Source organism: Dipodomys ordii, unplaced genomic scaffold (assembly GCF_000151885.1).
Source record: "Dipodomys ordii isolate 6190 unplaced genomic scaffold, Dord_2.0 Scaffold117, whole genome shotgun sequence".
NCBI classification, from domain to species: domain Eukaryota; kingdom Metazoa; phylum Chordata; class Mammalia; order Rodentia; family Heteromyidae; genus Dipodomys; species Dipodomys ordii.
Genome location: NW_012267333.1, coordinates 657,075 through 675,006, shown reverse-complemented (window position 1 = coordinate 675,006; position 17,932 = coordinate 657,075). Strand labels below are relative to the sequence as shown.

Here is a 17,932-nt window from a genome sequence, read left to right as displayed (position 1 = left end):
CTCAGATCTCAGCCTCCTGAGTAGCTAGGATTACAGGCGCAAGCCACCTGCGCCTGGCTTGGCTTCCTATTTCTAATCAACATGGCTTCCCTCTACTTTCCTTCTCCAGCCTCGCCAGCCCTGACTCTGAATAGTCCAGGCTGCCCAGATAGGCTGCCTGCCACGAAGCCTAGCACACTCAGGACCAAGCTCAGAGCCATTGGGGCTGCCGTGACTCAGGCCACACCACACACAGTCAAGCTTGGAAGTCATCTCTGAACATCAAGCCCTTCTTCTGAGTAACAGCTTCCCTGGGGAAGCAGCTTGGGTAGCAGCTTCCCCCTCCTCATCCCAAACAAGAAGACAGGAATGAGGAAGTTGGACTCTGAGCCCAGCAGCCAGCCCATCAGTGCCCCTCTTAGGAACCCAATCTTGGCCACTCTCAAGAACTCATGGGCTGGGAAGGTGGCTCAGTGGTAGAGCGCTTGCCTTGCATGCTCGAGACCCTGGGTTCGATTCCTCAGCACCACATAAGCAAAAAGAAAAAAGCCAGAAGTGGCACTGTGGCTCAAGTGGTAGAGTGCTAGCCTTGAGCTGAAGAGCTGAGGGACATCACCCAGGCCCCATGACTGGACCCAAAAAAAAAAAAAAAAAGAGAATCTTATCACCAAAAAACCACCAGAAAACCGGAAGTGGTACTGTGGCTCAAGTGGTAGAGGGCTAGCCTTGAGCTGATGAGCTCAGCTGCAGGCCCAGAATTCAAGCACCACAACTGACAAAAATACATACATACATACATATAACATATAAAAAAGAAGTTGGGAATGTGGCTTCATGGTAAATTGCTGAAGCCCTGACTTTGATTCCTCAGTACCACATAAACAGAAAAAGCTGGAAGTGGCACTATGGTTCAGGTGGTAGAGTGCTAGCCTTGAGCAAAAGAAGCTCAGGGACAATGCCCAGGCTGAGTTCAAGTCCCACCACTAGCAGAAAGAAGAGAAAGGAAGGAAGAAAGGAAGGAAAAGAAAAAGTTGCTTGACCATTTTGGATGGTAGACCAGTTGCTCAGCTAGTAAAAAAAAAAAATCAGTATTCCTTGTATGATACCCACACAAAGGTGAACCCCAGTAAAACATTTATACATCATTTCTGCATCATACAGGTCACAAATGAGGCTCTTGATACCCGCACAACTAGGAAGTAGCAGAGCTCATTCAAGTCCAGCTTGCTAGAGTCTTTTTTTTTTTTTTTGTCAGTCATGGGGCTTGAACTCTGGGCCTGGGCCTTGGTGCTGTCCCTCAGCCCTTCAGCTCAAGGCGAGAGCTCTATCGCTTGAATCACAGCGCCACTTCCTGTTTTCTAGTGGTTAATTGGAGATAAGAGTCTCATGGACTTTTCTGCCCAGGCTGGCTTTAAACCATGATCTCAGCCTCCTCAGTAGCTAGGATTACAAGCGTGAGCCACCTGTGCCCAGCTGTTGCTAGAGTCTTAAGTGCCGTTTTTATTTTATTTTTTGTATGTGCTGGTTTGGAGGCTTGAACTGATGACCTGGGAACTGTCCTCTATGCTTTTGTACTCAAAGCTAGCACTCCAGCTCCATTCCCAGCTTTTGTTAATTCATTGGAGAGAAGAGTCTCACAGACTTGACTGCCTGGGCTGGCTTTGAACCATGATCCTCACATCTCAGCCTCCTGAGTAGCTAGGATTACAGGCTTAAGTCACCAGTGCCTGGCTTTTTCCTTTTCCTCAAAACTAAGCTGGGTCACAACCAGTTAGGCGTATCTTCCTCCTTCTGAAAGAAACTCAGATGCCAAAGGCATTAGAGAGAGCCACACAATGAAAACCAGACCTGGTCTCTGGAGCAACTCCCAGGAGAGGGAGGGTCGCTGGCTGATGTGTGGCCCCTACAGGCGCCGAGTCCATGAGCTCAACTTCTGGCAAAAATAGCTCCTGAGGAGGAAGGCCTGGGTGGGCCCCTAGGCCCAGGAAAACCAGGCTTTCAGAGCCAGGGCCAGGGCCACAGGGCTGTTTAATTCCAGGGATGGGAACAAGGAGTGTCCAAGGTCAACCATGCAGCCATTAACCCTAAATCCCCTGTAACTAGAGGCTGTTCTTCAGATGAGAAACCCCAGGCTTGGAGAACAGAATCCTCCAAGCTTGCAAGGGGCGGAGCTGGGATTACCGGATGTGAGTTGGGCTACACTTCTAGGCCATCCTGGCCAGAGACCTTGTGCTCTGGGCAAAAAAAGGACACAACTACCTTGAAAACAGGGACCGCATCTGCCTACAGAGGAATTTCCCTACATCCAGGACAAACAGTAAGGGTTCTCTTGCCTGGTGATCTCCTGTCTTTTTTTTTTTTTAATCTGAGGCCAACTCAAGCAAAAGTACAAAACTCTACCTGGAAAGTAATCGAAATACAAAAAGGCCCACCTCTAATCCCACCGTGTCAGGAAGCTGAGATCTGGGGATCACAATTCAAAGCCAGCCCTAGCAGGCAAATCCCTGATGCTCTTATCCCCAAGTGACTAGCAAAAAAAGAAGGGAGAATTAGGAAGGAAGGGGGGAAGGAAGAGGGGAAGGAAGGGAGGAAGGAAGGGAGAACCTCTTCTGGGATTTTGGGGTTCAAAAGCCAGGCTTTGGGGGGAAGGCTCTTTGGGAAAGAATGGAAAGAAAAATGGAGGGAGGGAGGGAGGGAAGGAGGAAGGAAGGGAGGAAGGGAAAGAGAGAGGGAGAGAGAAAAAGAATAGACAGTTTTTCATCTATGCCAGGCACTGCTGTGAATATTACACACATTCCCCCCCTCAGGCTCAGAGCTCTGTTCATTCATTCCATAAATAATTAATAAGTATGCACTGTGTCTCTGGGCCCTAGAGCATGGAAGGAAAGCATGGAGCTTTCATTCTGGATAATCCATGAGTAATCATCTAAACAGGGCCATGTCAGACAGTGACAAAGGCACTGGAAGAAAGCAAGCCAGACCCTGAGTGAGGGGATGGGCAGCCCCATAGAGACCAGAGACCATCTTATTACAGCCAGGACACAGAAGCACACCCATGGTGACAAGGTGCAACCAGGAAATAATCCACGAGAGAATGTCCGGGCAGAGGCAAAGCAAGAACAGGGCAAACGCTTGGTGGAGCTTCAGGGCACCAAGCCTGGCCCCAAGTAGGACCCAAGATGAGGCAGGAGGTTGGGGCAGGCCCTGCAGGGTCTTGAGTTATGTTTCAAGTGGTGTGGGAAGCCAGAAAGATTTCACAGAGAAGTGATCTGACATGATATACATTCTTAGGTTTTTTTTCTTTTGGTACCAGTATTGGGGCATAACCTCAGAAGCCTGAGTCCTGTCCCTTAGCTTTTTCACTCAAAGTTGATGTTCTACCTCTTGAGTCAAACCTCTATTTCCAGCTTTTTGCTGGTTAGTTGCAGGTAAGAATTCAGGGGAATGCCGGGCGCCGGTGGCTCATGCCTGTAATCCTAGCTACTCAGGAGGCTGAGAACTGAGGATCGAGGTTCAAAGCCAGCCCGGGCAGGAGAGACCGTGAGACTCCTATCTCCAATAAAACCACCAGAAAAACCGGAAGTGGCGCTGTAGCTCAAGTGGTAGAGCGCTCGCCTTGAGCTGAAGGGCTGAGGGACAGTGCCCAGGCCCAGAGTTCAAGCCCCACAGCCGACCAAAAAAAAAAATTCAGGGGAGCCAGGTACCAGCGGCGGCTCATGCCTGTAATCCTAGCTACTCAGGAGGCTGAGATCTGAGGATCAAAGTTCAAAGCCAGCCCAGGGAGAAAAGTCCATGAGACTCTTATCTCCAGTCAACCAACAGAAAACTAGCAGTGGTGCTGTGGCTCAAGTAGTACAGCCTGGAGATGAAGAGCTGAGGGACAGCACTCAGGCCCAGAGTTCAAGCCCCATGTCCAACAACAACAACAACAACAACAAAAAAGAATTTTGGGCATTTTTCTGCCCTATTTGTCTTCAAATAAGGATCCTCAGCTCTTAGCCTCCTGAAGAACCAGGATTACAGGCATGAGCCACTGGCATCTGTAACCAGATATGCATTCTAAAAATTCACTCTAGCTGCTGTGGAGAGAACAGAATTCAGGGCAATGCTGACTTTGAACATGAACCACTCCTCCCCCCCCAGCAAACTGAGCCAGATGATCAAGGATATAAGCCCTACACAGCCCCTCCCCAGAGAACCCTAGCCCCGCCATCTCACGCACCGACCCCCAGCCAGGTTACAGATCTTGTACAGGCCGCTTTTATAATTGCCCCTTGCCTGAACAAAGTATTTCTATTTCCAGCCTGAAGAATTGGCATTCTCTAGTTATTCTATCTCTTGGCCATCTGAATTCATCCGGGAAAAGACCTGGATTTTCAGAAGAAAGTAAATCAAGGCCAGTACTGGCTGTTTTGCTGCATTTTTAAAGCCCCAATGTTCCATTAAATGTTGAGCATAAATGCATTAAGCTGATTTGCTCGTGGCGCGTTGGGTGCATTTAGAGCAAGAAACAGGATCAGAGCCAGACTCTCCAGTCTAGCTGGAAAGATTCCAGGACCACAAACCTAAAACCCAGGTTCAAATCCAGTCTTTGCATGGAACTTTTGGTGCAACCTCTTGATAAATCCCTTTTACATAGGCTGGGAAGGTGGCTTAGTGGTAGAGTGCTTGCTTTGCATGCATGAGGTTCTGGGTTCGATTCCTCAGCACCACATAAGCAGAAAAAGCCAGAAGTGGCACTGTGGCTCAAGTGGTAGAGCGCTAGCCTTGAGCTGAAGAGCTGAGGGACAGCACCCAGGCTCAGAGTTTAGGCCCCAAATCCCTTTTCCAGAACACTCATCCCTTTTCCAGAACACTTGGGGAAGGAGAGTCACATGCTCCCCACCGCCCTTCCGGCAGCCATTCCAGATCAAAGACTCCGGGGTTCCCCAGAGTTCAGATTGGGGGAGAGTCAAAGGCAGCTGTGAAGTCCTGCCTGGGCGGTCTGGGACAGCAGGAGATTTTTGAAATATTAACCTTTATTATTTTTTCCTCTTGTTTTCCTTTCTTCTCTTAGCTCTTCCTGGGTTTCAGGTAGCCAAGGAGAGCCCCCAGGGAAATAAAGGGCTGTGAGAAAAGGTCAAGAAAGGAGAAAACTCACAGGCAGGGAAGGTAGCTTAGTGGTAGAGTGCTTGCCTAGCATGCATGAAGCCCTGGGTTCGATTCCTCACTGCTTCATACACAGAAAAAGCCAGAAATGATGCTGTGGCTCAAGTGGTAGAGTACCAGCCTTGAGCAAAAGAAGCTCAGAGACAGTGTCTAGCCCCTGAGTTTAAGCCCCAGGACTGGCAAAAAAAAAAAAAGGAAGGAAGGAGAAATCTCTTCCCAGCTTTTGGGGTTCAAAAGCCAGGCTTTGGGGGGAAGGCTCTGTTTGTTGACAAAGCCTGGCTTCTAGACACCTCCCCCCCACACACCCCAGGAAAAGTATTCCTACTGCAGTCAGGAAGGCAAAGTCTATTGGTCTCTGCAGAGATCTTCGTTGCCCTCCTGGTCCAGGCAGTAAGAGGATTTTGTTTGTTCATTTGTTTGTTTCTGTGCCAGTACTGAGGCTTGGTTGCTGTCCTTGAGCTTTACCCTCTCAAGACTGGTGCTCTATCACTTGAACCATACCTCTGCTTCTGACTTTTTTTTTTGGTCAGTCATGGGGCCTGAACTCTGGGCCTAGGTGCTGTCCCTCAGCTCTTCAGCTCAAGGTTAGCACTCTACCACTTGAGCTACAGTGCCACTTCTGGCTTTTTCTGCTTATGTGGTGCTGAGGAATCAAATCCAAGGCCTCATGCATGCTAGGCAAGCACTCTACCACGGAGCCACCGCTTCTGACTTTTTGATGGTTCATTGGAGTTAAGAGTCTCAAGGACTTTTCTATCCTGGCTGGCTTTGAACCATGATCCTCAGATCTCAGCCTCCTGAGTAGCTAGGGTGATAGGTGTCCAGTGTCAGATTATTTTTTGTATGGTTCTTTTTTTGGACTTAAAATCTTAAATAATGAGAATGTAATGTGTTTGTTTGGTAAGTGAGCATTGTAGTTCTTTTTTGCTACATTTTAGTATCTTCAGAGTTAAAATGTATTCCTCTTTCAACTTGTTTTAGAGCTCGAGAACAAATCAGATGCTCACCCCATACAATTAGCAATTGCCAAATATTTACTTTTTTGCGATATTTTGGTTTCATGAACATTCACTTACGAGTGAATTATTTACATAACATTCTTTACACAAAATTTAATATATCAGACTATAACAACAACACCAAACAAAAAAAAAAAAACCCTGAAGTACTGTTAGGTAAATATACAGACTCGTGAATAAGCTGTGGCGTTTGTACCTGCAGGTGTGTGTGCCCGGATGTTTGTTTATTTTTATTGGCATGGTTTCTCATCCCCCTCTTCATCACCAGCTCCCTCCATGAGTGTGATCCCTGCAGGGGTGGCCCCTACGGACAGAGACAGGCAGGGAGCGGATGGTCCGTGACAAAGACAAGCTGGTGCCAGGTGACATGAAGTATCAGATGCTCGGAGGGGACCTTCAAGATCACCTAAACCAAAGCCAAGTACTGGTGGCTCATGCCTGTAATTCTGGCTACTCAAGAGGCTCATCTAGGGATATTGACAGCCTGGGCAAGGTGTTTGGCCAGTCCTGGGACTTGAACTCTGGGCCTGGGCACTGTCCCTGAGCTGCTTTTGCTCAAGGCTAGAATTCTACCACTTGAGCCACAGCTCCATGTCTCTCTTTGTTCTTTCTTTTTTTTTGGTCAGTTATAGGGCTTGAACCCTGGGCCTGGGCGCTGTCCCTCAGCTCTTCAGCTCAAGACTAGCGCTCTACCACTTGAACCACAGAGCCACTTTCTGATTTTCAGGAAAGTCTCATGGACTTCCCTGCGCAGGCTGGCTTTGAACTACGATCCTCAGAGCTCAGCCTCTTGAGTAGCTAGGATTACAGGTGTGAGCCACCAGCACCCAACCACATCTCATTTTTGAGTGATTAATTGAAGAGTCTCACAGGGACTGTTCTGCCTGGGCTGGCTTCTAACCTCAGTCCTCAGATCTCAGACTCCTGAGTAGCTAGGATTACAGGCATGGCCCCAGCAAGACTCTTATTTCCATTGATCACCAAAAAAAAAAAAAAGCCAGAAATCATGCTGTGGCTCAAAGTGGCAGAGCGCTAACCTTGAGCAGAAGAGCTCAAGGACAGCGCCCAGGCCCTGAGTTCAAGCCCCAGGACTGACAAAAAAAAATCACCATGACCAAATCTCTATCTGTTTAAGTAAAAGGAAGAGGTGAGATCAAAAATGCATTTGATTTTTGGAGCTATGGCTCAAGTGGTAGAGCATCAACCTTGAGTAAAAAAGCCAAGGGACAGTGTCTGGCTTTGAGTTCAAGCTCCAGGACTGGCAAAAAAAAAAAGCATTTAAATGAGCATTCATCCTGAGAAAGGTCAAGAAGTGAATGGGGATGTTCTGCCACTTCTACCCAAATCCCCAGAGTAAGCCTCGAAAATGGAGGGGAACCAGTTTCCTCCCTGAAGAGCAGGGCCGTCCATGGGTTTCATGGTCCACACCCTACTAGGAAGGTTAACCCAAAACAAAAGAACCTGCCTGTCCTGCCAGGGGGCACTCAGCCCCACTTTCAGCTCTGTCCTGGAGGGAGCGGAGAGAGGGACGCTCAGTCCTTCTGAGAACACAGCACCTGCCTGGCTGGGAACACGTGAAAACGCCCAGATCTGCAACTTGTCAAAGCCTGCCCCTGCTCTCCCTGAATCCTTCCAGCTGCAGAAACAGAAAGTCCCCCTCCCTCTCCCAAAAGGGGCTGGGGATGTGGCTTAGTGGTAGAGTGCTGGCCTAGCATGCATGAAGCCCTGAGTCCTTAGTACCACAGTACCACATAAACAGAAAAAGCCAGAAGGGGTGCTGTGGCTCAAGTGGCAGAGGGGCAGCCTTGAGCAAAAGAAGCTCAGGGACAACGCCCAGGCCCTGAGTTCAAGCCCCAGGACTGACAAAAAGAAAGAAAGAAAGAAAGAAAGAAAGAAAGAAAGAAAGAAAGAAAGAAAGGAAGGAAGGAAGGAAGGAAGGAAGGAAGGAAGGAAGGAAGAAAGAAAGAAAGAAAGAGAAAGTCCCTGTCACTGCACATACGCCTGTGTACAATCTTGCAACTGAAGGATCATGTGCAAATACGGAATGTCACTCTGTAGCCTGCAAAGACACACATGTGCTGGCCAGATGTGGCCAGGGCTGAGTGACAAACTGAGAAAACAACCACGATCTCTGTGAAGATCAAAACAAGTTGCCATCCCCTGCCTATGATGCCCTCCCCTGTGTCTGTCACCTCCAACAGCAGCCCCCCCACACACACACACACACTGCAGTTGGAAGAGATTGGCTTCCAGGCTTTGGAAATCCATACCAACAAAGGCTAGGAGGGCCCAAAATCCATGCAACTCCCAGGTGAAAGGAAGTATACACTAAATGGTTTGCAACGGCAGAAAGAGTGGAAATGAGGTACTGGTGAGCTAAATTCATGCATTCATCTACACAATATTCTGTAATACTTAAAGTTGAGCCAGGTGCCGGTGGCTCACACCTGTAATCCTAGCTACTCAAGAGGCTGAGATCTGAGGATCGTGGTTTGAAGCAGGAAAGTCCATGAGACTCTTATCTCCGATAAATTACTCAAAAAAGCCAGAAGTGGCACTGTGGCTCAAATGGTAGAGCACTAGCCTTGAGCAAAAGAAGCTCAGGGACAGTGTCCAGGCCCTGAGTTCAAGCCCCAGGATGGGCACAAAAATAAAATAAAAATTGATGTCAGGTGGGGCTGGGGAGGTGGCTCAGTGGTAGAGCGCTTGCCTTGCATGCATGAGGCCCTGGGTTTGATTCCTCAGCACCACATAAGCAAAAAGAAAAAAGCCAATAGTGGTGCTGTGGTTCAAGTGGTAGAGCGCTAGCCTTGAGCTGAATTGCTGAGGGACAGCGCCCAAGCCCAGAGTTCAGGCCCCACGACCGGATCCCCCCCCCCAAAAAAAATTGATGTCAGGTACTGGTGGCTCACGCCTGTCATCCTAGCTACTCAGGAGGCTGAGATCTGAGGATCACAGTTCAACGCCAGCCCAGGCAGGAGAATCCATGAGCCATACCTCCAATAAACTACTGGTTTGTTTTGTGCCAGTACTGAGGCTTGAACTCAGGATCATGTTCCTACTTTGCTTTTTCACTCAAGCCTAGCGCTCTACCCCTTGAACCACATCTTGTTTTCTGGCTTTTTGCTGGTTAATGGGAGGTAAGAGTCTCATGGACTTGTCTTGATCCTCAGAACCCAGCTCCTGAGGAGCTAGGAGCCACCAGCACCCAGCTCTGTGTTCAAGTTTAAGAAGTTCTCTGCTCAGAGCTTCGACAAATACATTTCTTGGGAGAGGGCAAAGGAAGCAGAGGAGGCTTTGCAGGCTCTTGGGCGGAGGAGAGAAGAGCCTCGCCGCTGCCAGGCAGGGCTCTCCCAGGGCCTGGAACAGCTCCAGACATTTGGCGGTGGCCAATCATGGTCCTACTCAGGCCCAAGATGGATCTCCAACCTTCACCAGCTGGGCCTAGGAAGCCATCATGTAGGAAGGAGGGTGATGAGCCAGAGGCCTCTTGGGAGGGAAGGGGAAGGAAGAAGGATGGAAGAAGTGAAGGAAAAGAAGACCCAGGAGTGAATGCAGAGGAACAAGAGAGTTAGAGAGGAGACTTGGCAGGGAAGTGGCAGAAACAAGGGCATCCCATAACACGGCCTTGGAAGATGGCCTGCAGACTTCCCTAGAGAGAGTTGGGCTTCAAGACTGGATTTGTCGTGATGACACTCATTCAGCCATTCTCTGCACAGCCAGGGAGCTGTGGCACTTGCAGGAAGACACCCTTGTAGGGTAGATGGAGTGACTCATGCCTGTAATACCAGCCTTGATCAATTCTTTTCTGCAAGGAGTCAGAGAAGTACCTGGAGTCTTGCAGTCTGCATGGCAGGAGAAAGAAATGCTTGTATTTCTAACTACCCTGGAGGCAGAGATGGGAAGGATCATGGTTTTTGTTCTGGGGTTTTTGGTGTTGTTATCAGTTATGGGGCTTGAACTCTGGGCCTGGATGCTGTCCCTGAGCTCTTCAGCTCAAGGTGAGTGCTCTACCACTTGAGCCACACTGCCACTTCCGGTTTTCTGGTGGTTCACTGGAGATAAGAGTCTTATGGACTTTCCCGCCGGGGCCGGTTTTGAACCATGATCCTCAGATCTCAGCCTCCTGAGTAGCTAGGATTACAGGTATGAGCCACCAATGCCTGGTAATATTTCTCTTTTTGTGACTAGCTTTTTCTACTTCGTATCAGATCAAGTTTCACCCACATGGTAGCATGTGTCAGAACTGTACGGTCTTAAAAAGAAAAAAAAAATGAACCAGGAACTAGTGGCTCAGGCTTGCCATCCTAGCTATTTCAAAGTATGAGGATCAAGGCCTAAAGCTAGCCCTGGCAGGAAAGGCCATGAGACTTTTTTTTTTTCTGGTTGGTCATGGGGCTTGAACTCTGGGCCTGGGCACTGTCCCTCAGCTCTTCAGCTCAAGACTACCACTTGAGCCACAGTGCTACTTCCAGTTTTCTAGTAGCTAATTAGAGATAAGAGTCTTGTGGACTTCCCTGCCTGGGCTGGCTTTGAACCGTGATCCTCAAATCTCAGCCTCCTGAGTAGCTAGGATTACAGGCATAAGCCACCAATATCCAGCAATTTTTTTTTCTATGTCCTTTCCAAGTCTGCCTGGGTGAGCCTTTCATCAACAGTTCAGATCTTCCTTCCTCATCTGTCTACCCAGCTGTCTAGTATTCCTCGGTGTGATCACAGGGCAATCCATTCACAGCAACTACTTTCCCAACCTGTGCTCTTTGCAACCACATTAAGTCGTCTCTAAGTGGGACTATCTGCCCCTGCCACCCCAGCCTCCACATAGCACATAACTCAACGGCTTCGCTCATCAATTCGTCCCAGGAATTCCTGCTTAGCCAGTACTGCTTGCTCTCGAAGGCCACAGCCCTGCAGGAGATCAGTCAAGTGAAAAGGAGTGGCACAAGAAAAGATCTGAAAGAACACCGTGCAGTGAGCACTGTGAACCCACGGGTGGAGAAAGGCACGCGGCGAGAGTTCTCTCTGAGCACCCGCCCATCTGCTGAAGGCTTCCCTGTTCCCAGCCCTGTTCTTCCCAAGGTTTCCCACGAACCCCAATTCCTAAGTCAGGGTCACCTCAACAGATGGAAGTCAGAGCACTTCACTCCCTGATTAAGACCCTTTGAGAAGTTGGGCATTGTGGTGTACGCTTATAATCCCAGCACCCGGTAAATTGAGGCAGGAGGATCATGAGGGCAAGGCCAGACTAAGCTAACTATGTAGTTACAAGGCCAGCCTGGGTTCCATAGAAAAAAAATTTAAAAAGCCTGTGGGCTGGATGCTGGTGAATCACGCCTGTCATCCTAGCTACTCAGCCTAGTTCAAAGCCAGCTGGGGCAGAAAAGTCACAGGAAGACTCTTACTCCAATTAAACACTCAAAAACTGGAAGTAGAGCTGTGACTCAAAGTGGTAGAGTGCTAGACTTGAGCGCAGAAAGGCTCAGGGACAGTGCCCAGGCCCTGAGTTCAAGCCCTGGAACTGACACACACAAAAAAGATTAGCAAATAAATAAATAATAAATAAACACACACACACACTATAGATCGTTGGGCATGCTAGACAAGTGCTTTACTACTTGAGCCACTAAATCTTTTTCTTTTTTTTTTTTGGGGGGTTGGTCATAGGGCTTGAACTCTGGGCCTAGGCGCAGTCTCTCAGCTCTTCAGCTCAAAGCTAGCACTCTACCACTTGAGCCACAGCACCATTTCTGGCTTTATCTGCTTATGTGGTACTGAGGAATTGAACCCAGGGCCTCATGCATGCAAGGCAAGCGCTCTACCACTGAGCCACCTTCCCAGCCCTGTCTTTTATTTTTTGAACTTGAATTTTGCTAACTTTGCCTGAGATGGCCTCAAACTCTCAATCCTCCTAACACTGCCTTCCCTGTAATGTGTACAGAGCCCCTGTAGGTCCTAAACCTCCAGTTCATGGACGCCTAAGGCATTCCCACCTTAGGTCCTCTGTGCTGGGTGTTTCCTCTTTCTAGAATCTTCTGTGGCCTCCGAATACAGCCACCCATTCACAAAGGTTGGACTAATTCCACCATCTAAATAGATCTTTTCTAACCAAGCACCTGCTCAGTCCCTCCCTAGCAAGCATGACAACTGTAATTATTTCATTTACTTATTTACTTGTTTGTCAACCCCACAAGGACAAGAACTGGGGTGTGACCTCTCCATTGTCCTGTCCCTGCCATGGGTTGCTGCATTAGGAAAGCAGGTGCTGAGGTGGATGTCAGCTGCCAGGCACCCGTAGCTCACGCCTGTAATCCTAGCTTCTCAGGAGGCTGAGAACTGAGGATCTTGGTGCAAAGCCAGTCTGGACAGAAAAGTCCATGAGACTCTTATCTCCAATTAAGCAGCAAAAGAAAACACACACACACACACACACACACACACACACACACAACAGAAGTGAAGGTGTGACAAAACACTAACCTGGAGAAAAAAATAAAGGGAGAAAGCTCAGTGCTGGTGGTTCACGGCTGTAATCCTAGCTACTCAGGAGCCTGAGATTTTTGGACTGTGGTTCAAAGCCAGCCCAGGCAGGAAAGTTCCTGTGACTCTTATCTCCAATAAACCACCAGAAAACCAGAAGTGGCACTGTGGCTTGAGTGGTAGAGAGCTTGCCTTGAGCTGAAGAGCTGAGGGACAGTGCCCAGGTTTGAGCCCCACAATCAACCCCCCCCAAAAAAAGATGGACAATTGACTGAATCTTCAAGTTCAAATAGATTTAAAGAAATGGACAAGAAATACATCATCCAAGAATGAGACTTAGTTTGTGAAAAGGTAGAAAGAAGAAAATGAAGAAAATCTAGAATGTTCTCAAATACAGAAATACTTTAAGAAAACATCAAACGCCATGCGAGGCACTTGGGGTGAAGTTCAAAGGGCAGACAGAGGCCAAGGGGCCAAGGGCCTTGCAAGTTGAACTTGAATTTCATCTGGCCACCAGGCAGGACAGGATGACTTTGGTGGGCTTGGTGGGAAGATCAACTCCTGACCTCTGATTGGTAGCTGCAAGACCGAGGAGCAGGCTTCAATCAGGCGGGGCCAGGTGGTTCTAAAACAAGAGCACTGGAGAAGGAAGGGAGAAAGCTGAGAACAGCCAACACTTCAGAACCACTAGTAGAAAGCAATGCACTCGTTACCTGACTTATGTAACTGTAACCGCTCTGTACACTACCCTTATAATAACAACTTCAAAAAGAAAAAGTCAACATCAAGAAAGAATAAGAAGGGTAAGAATAAGGCCAGAGGAGGGACCACAGGAAAGAATTGAGCATGGGAACCCAGGGGAAATACAAGATCAAAAAAGGAGAGGGTCAAGGGGAAATAAAGGTCATTCAGAGGTTAAGAGAGATGAGGACTGTAAAGTGTTTTTGCCTTTGGCCAGCAGAAAGGCAGAAATGGAGGACAGAGTTCAGGATGGGAACAGGACCAGCCTGGGCTCAGCATTGTGGCTTCATTGGGTCGTGTGTGTGTGTGTGTGTGTGTGTGTGTGTGTGTGTGTGTGTGTGCTTAGGGCCTCTTGCCCTCACTTAGTTTTTATTTTGCTCAAGGCTGGTGCTCTACCATTTGAGCCAAAGCCCTACTTCCAGTTTTTTGCTGGTTAACTGGAGGTAAGAATCTCACAGACTTTCCTACCTGGGCTGGCTTCCAACTGTGACCTTCAGATCCCAGCCTCCTGGGTAACTAGGATGACAGGCGTGAACTAGCAGTGTCTGGCTGAAGGCTTGGGGTCTGGAAAAGTCTTTTATTTGTCCACATACTTTAGTCCAAGTCTCCCCGGAGCCTGACTACAGCGATGCCCTGAGAATCAAGACCATCACGGCCTAAGGTCCTTCCTCGGAGGGCCAGTGAGTTGGGTCCCCTGGCTCAGGCCTTCTGGGGGGGGGTACCTGAGCTTTTTCCCAAAGGGCCCATTGTGGGAGCTCAGTTTCAAGGACTTCAGAAACTGGATTGAGAAATGAAAATATTTACTTATTCCACAAAGCAGATGCCCAAGCAAATAATTCCATCTCCTGAGTGGGCCTTGCCCCCTGCCCCCGCCCCCCACCCCTGCCCCCCCATGCCACCCTGGAGCATATAAGAAGATGCCGGGAGCCATGGGTGCCACAGGACTCCAGCTCCACACAGCCAGCGCCTCCCCAGCCTTCCGCCATGAAGCTGGCCACCATCCTCGCCCTGGCTGCCCTAGCCATGTGCTGCAGCTCTGGTGAGTGCCCAGGGCCCCTCTCCCAATAAAGGGGTGCACCGAGGGGGGCCCCCAAATGCTGATTCCCAGAACTCTGGGTCTGATGACCACGTCCATCCTGGGTCTTGGGGAAAGCAGCAAGCTGTTAGGAGATAGGGAAAGAATTCCAGAGAGTATGGACTGGGTGGAGGCGTGGCTCAGTGGTGAAGGGCCTGCCTAGCAACCCCGAGGCCTTGAGTTCAAACCCTAGTAGCACAAATAAGAATTTCAGGGGAGGGGCTAGGAAGGTGGCTTAGTGGTAGGGTGCTTGCCTAGCATGCATGAAGCCCTGGGTTCCATTCCTCAGACTCACATGAACAGAAAAGGTTGGAAGGGGCACTGTGGCTCAAGTGGTAGAGCGCTAGCCTTGAGCACAGAATGGCTCAGAGACAGCGCCCAGGCCCTGAGTTCAAGCCCCAGGACTGACAAAAAAAAAAGAAAGAAAGAAAGAAAAGAATTTCAGGGGATCAGAAAGACTGGAAGAACTCGTGGAGGGGATCAGAGGTGTGTGCATCTAGGAACAGGGATTCCCCCATGTCTAGACCAGGATGGCCCGGGACGCCAAGAAACACTGACTCAGCCTCCAGGTTTGGGGTCTCCACCCAACTCTTTTTTTTTTCTTGGCCAGTCCTGGGGTTTGAACTCATAGCCTGGGCACTGTCCCAAGGCTTCATGCATGCTAGGCAAGCACTCTACCACTAAGCCACATTCCCAGCCCTCCAGCCAATTCTTGCTGTTAGTCTTAATGTGAGGGGCAGGGGAGGGGGGGGAGTCTAGAAGAGGAGATGCTGAGACTCATGTTCTTCAAAGAGACCCTTTATTCTGAAAAGAAAGGAATATTCCAGAAAGAGTAATTGTTGCCGTCTCTAAGAAGAAATGAATGGGAAATGAAGGAGTGGAGGGAGGGAGGGAGGAAGGGCAGTCATATCTCCCCCATGTATCCAGTCTTTTAAGAAATGGGGGGGGTCTCTAGCTCTTTTCCACTCTGTTTTTTCCAATCCAAGTTGAAAATACGATTGCTATTAAACAACAAAACAAAGCAAAACTTCAGCCAGGCACTGGTGGCTTGTGCCTGTCATTCTAGCTATGCAGGAGGATCTGAGAATCCCAGTTCAAAGCCAACCCAGGTAAGAAAGTCCGTGAGATGCCAATTAACCCCCAGAAAACCAGAAGTGACGCTATGGCTCAAAATAGTTAGAGCACTAGCCTTGAGCAAAAATACTCAGGAACAGTGCTCAGGCCCTGAGTTCAAGCTCCATGACTGACAATCATCATCATCATCATCATCATCATCATCATCATCATCATCATCATCATCATCATCATCATCATCTATCTCTCCCTGGTTGACCCCGGCTGTTTGCATCTGACAGAGAGCTGGCAGCGAGCTTGGAAAAAGTCCTGGCTTCATGTTTTGTCTTTCCTGTCCTCTAGCTTCTGCAGAGATCTGCCCAAGATTTCTATATGCCTTTGAGAAATTCCTCCTGGGCACCCTCTCGAGTTATGAAGGCTCCCTGAAGCCTTTCCACCCCGAGCAAGCCATCTTGGACTCAGCCCTCCAGATGAAGAAGCTGGTGGACACGCTCCCCCAGGAGACCCGATCCAACGTCATGAAGCTGGCGGTAAGCAGCCTCCTTCACACTCGGTAGCCGTAGCGCCAGGGCTGGAGTTACAGGCATGATACATCACTCCAGCAGCTTTAGCTTTTGTTGTGCTTGTTGGTGGGGATTTTTTGGTTTTGGTTTTGGGGCCAGTACTAGGGCTTGAACTCAAGACCTGGACTCTGGACCTGACCTTTTTTCACTCAAGACTGCTGCTTTACCATTTGAGCCACAGCCATAGTTCAGTGTTTTTGATAGTTAATTGGAGATAAGAGTCACAGAGACTTTCCTGCCTGCACTGGCTTTGAACAGCGATCTTCAGTTCTCAGCCTAAGTTAGAGCTAGGCGTATGGGAGTGAGCCACTGGACCCTAGATAGATTTTTTTTTTCTTGATGCCTTTGAGGAAAGCACCAAGCCCTCAAACTCTTAATTCTTCCCAGAGTTGACTATACCTCCTCAGTTCAAATGTTTCTGTGACCCAGTGTCTGTGTGAAATCTACTATTAATGTTTTTCTTTCTTTCTTTTAGGACAGTATATTAAAAAGCCCACTATGTGCATCTGACATAGGAGCCCAAAGCCCAAGGAGTGTCAAAGGCAAAGATGCCTAATGGCCAAAAGTCCCTGTCACTGTCACCTTGACCTCCACCACCCCCCGCGCCCCCCCCCACTTGCCTGTGCTCGCTTCAATAAAACACAAGCATCTCCACCGGCTTGTCTCCCATCTTCTCATTTACCTGCCTAAGAGGGGAGGCTTGTTACAGCCTGGCTAAGAAATACAGCAACATATAGAGGAGCTACTCAGGAGGCTGAGATCTGAGGATCATGGTTCAAAGCCAGCCAGGGCTGGGGGAGGAGGGAGGGGGAGGTCAAGTCTGTGAGGCTCTTCAATTAATCACCCCCCAAAAAACACTAGACTTGGTACTGTGGCTCAAGTGATAGAAAACTAGCCTTGAGCGGAAAAGCTCAGGGACAGCACCTAGGCCATGAGTTCAAGCCCCAGGACTAGCACCAAAAAAAAAAGCAACTGAGCTCTGCTCTTGAACCCCAGAAGAAAGCTCAGAAGCCTCCCCGCAAATTCCTTTCTTCTGTTTCTGATACCTGCTATGCAAAGAGCTCAAGCCCCCTCCTGCTAGATCTAACCACTCCTCCACATCTGGGCGTCTAGCAGGCCTCAGGCTTCCCATCTCCAGCCTGGCCCTGAGTCTCACCCAGTTCTAGCCACCACCCTCCACCCTCTCCTGTCGCCTGGTCTGTCAGAAGCCTCAGGGCCATCCCTTAACACTTCCCTCTCCAGTCAACGGGGGCAGCTTCAAGCCATCCTCTCCCCCATGAGCACAGGCCCCACTTCAGTCCCAGACTGCCACAACCCCAGCGACGGTGGAGCGGGCGGAGCCGGCTCCCGGCTGACCTAGTGTGCCTCATGGCGGGGATTCTGATCTATTCCAACCCCTTCCACCCACCTCTCCTACCGACAGACTTTTTAAAGCCCAAGCTTTCCCATTTCAGGCTTTTTTGTACAGGCCAAACATCAGCTGCTAATATAGAGAGATATAGAGATGGTAGGAGAGAGATAGAGATGAGATATTACTTTCAATCTGATGCTGACAGTTCACGCATGCAATCCTAGCTACTCAGGACACTGAAATCTGAGGATTGCAAGCAAGTCTGTGAGTTCTTATCTCTGATTTATCATCAAAAAGCCAGAAATGGAGCTCTGGCTCAAGTAGTAGAGGAGTGTTAGCCTAGAGCAAAAAAAAAAAAATTTTTTTTAAAGCTAAGGGATAGCACTCAGGTCTGGAGCTCAATCCTCAGGAAGGACACCAAAATAAACAGATGTTATAAGTGGCTCTAAAGTAAAATGTGCAAATACAACTTGTCCTAAAGATTCCCACACACACCCCCAAAAAA

The 17,932-nt window shown here is 48.9% G+C and overlaps 1 protein-coding gene across 1 annotated transcript; it reads left to right on the top strand.

The window, feature by feature from the left end:
* The first annotated feature begins 14,320 nt into the window (after positions 1–14,320).
* Positions 14,321–16,632, top strand: Scgb1a1 (secretoglobin, family 1A, member 1 (uteroglobin)). Its single transcript, XM_013028978.1, has 3 exons — positions 14,321–14,403; positions 15,856–16,043; positions 16,552–16,632. The coding sequence occupies exons 1-3, from the start codon at positions 14,349–14,351 to the stop codon at positions 16,630–16,632; spliced, it is 324 nt and encodes a 107-aa protein (XP_012884432.1). The 5' UTR covers positions 14,321–14,348.
* Positions 16,633–17,932: the final 1,300 nt, after the last annotated feature.

Coding starts and splice junctions, on each gene's coding strand:
- Scgb1a1 (XM_013028978.1), top strand. CDS start 14,349: ATGAAGCTGGCCACCATCCTCGCCCTGGCTGCCCTAGCCATGTGCTGC. Junction 14,404..15,855: donor AGCCATGTGCTGCAGCTCTG/GTGAGTGCCCAG, acceptor CCTGTCCTCTAG/CTTCTGCAGAGATCTGCCCA. Junction 16,044..16,551: donor CCAACGTCATGAAGCTGGCG/GTAAGCAGCCTC, acceptor TCTTTCTTTTAG/GACAGTATATTAAAAAGCCC.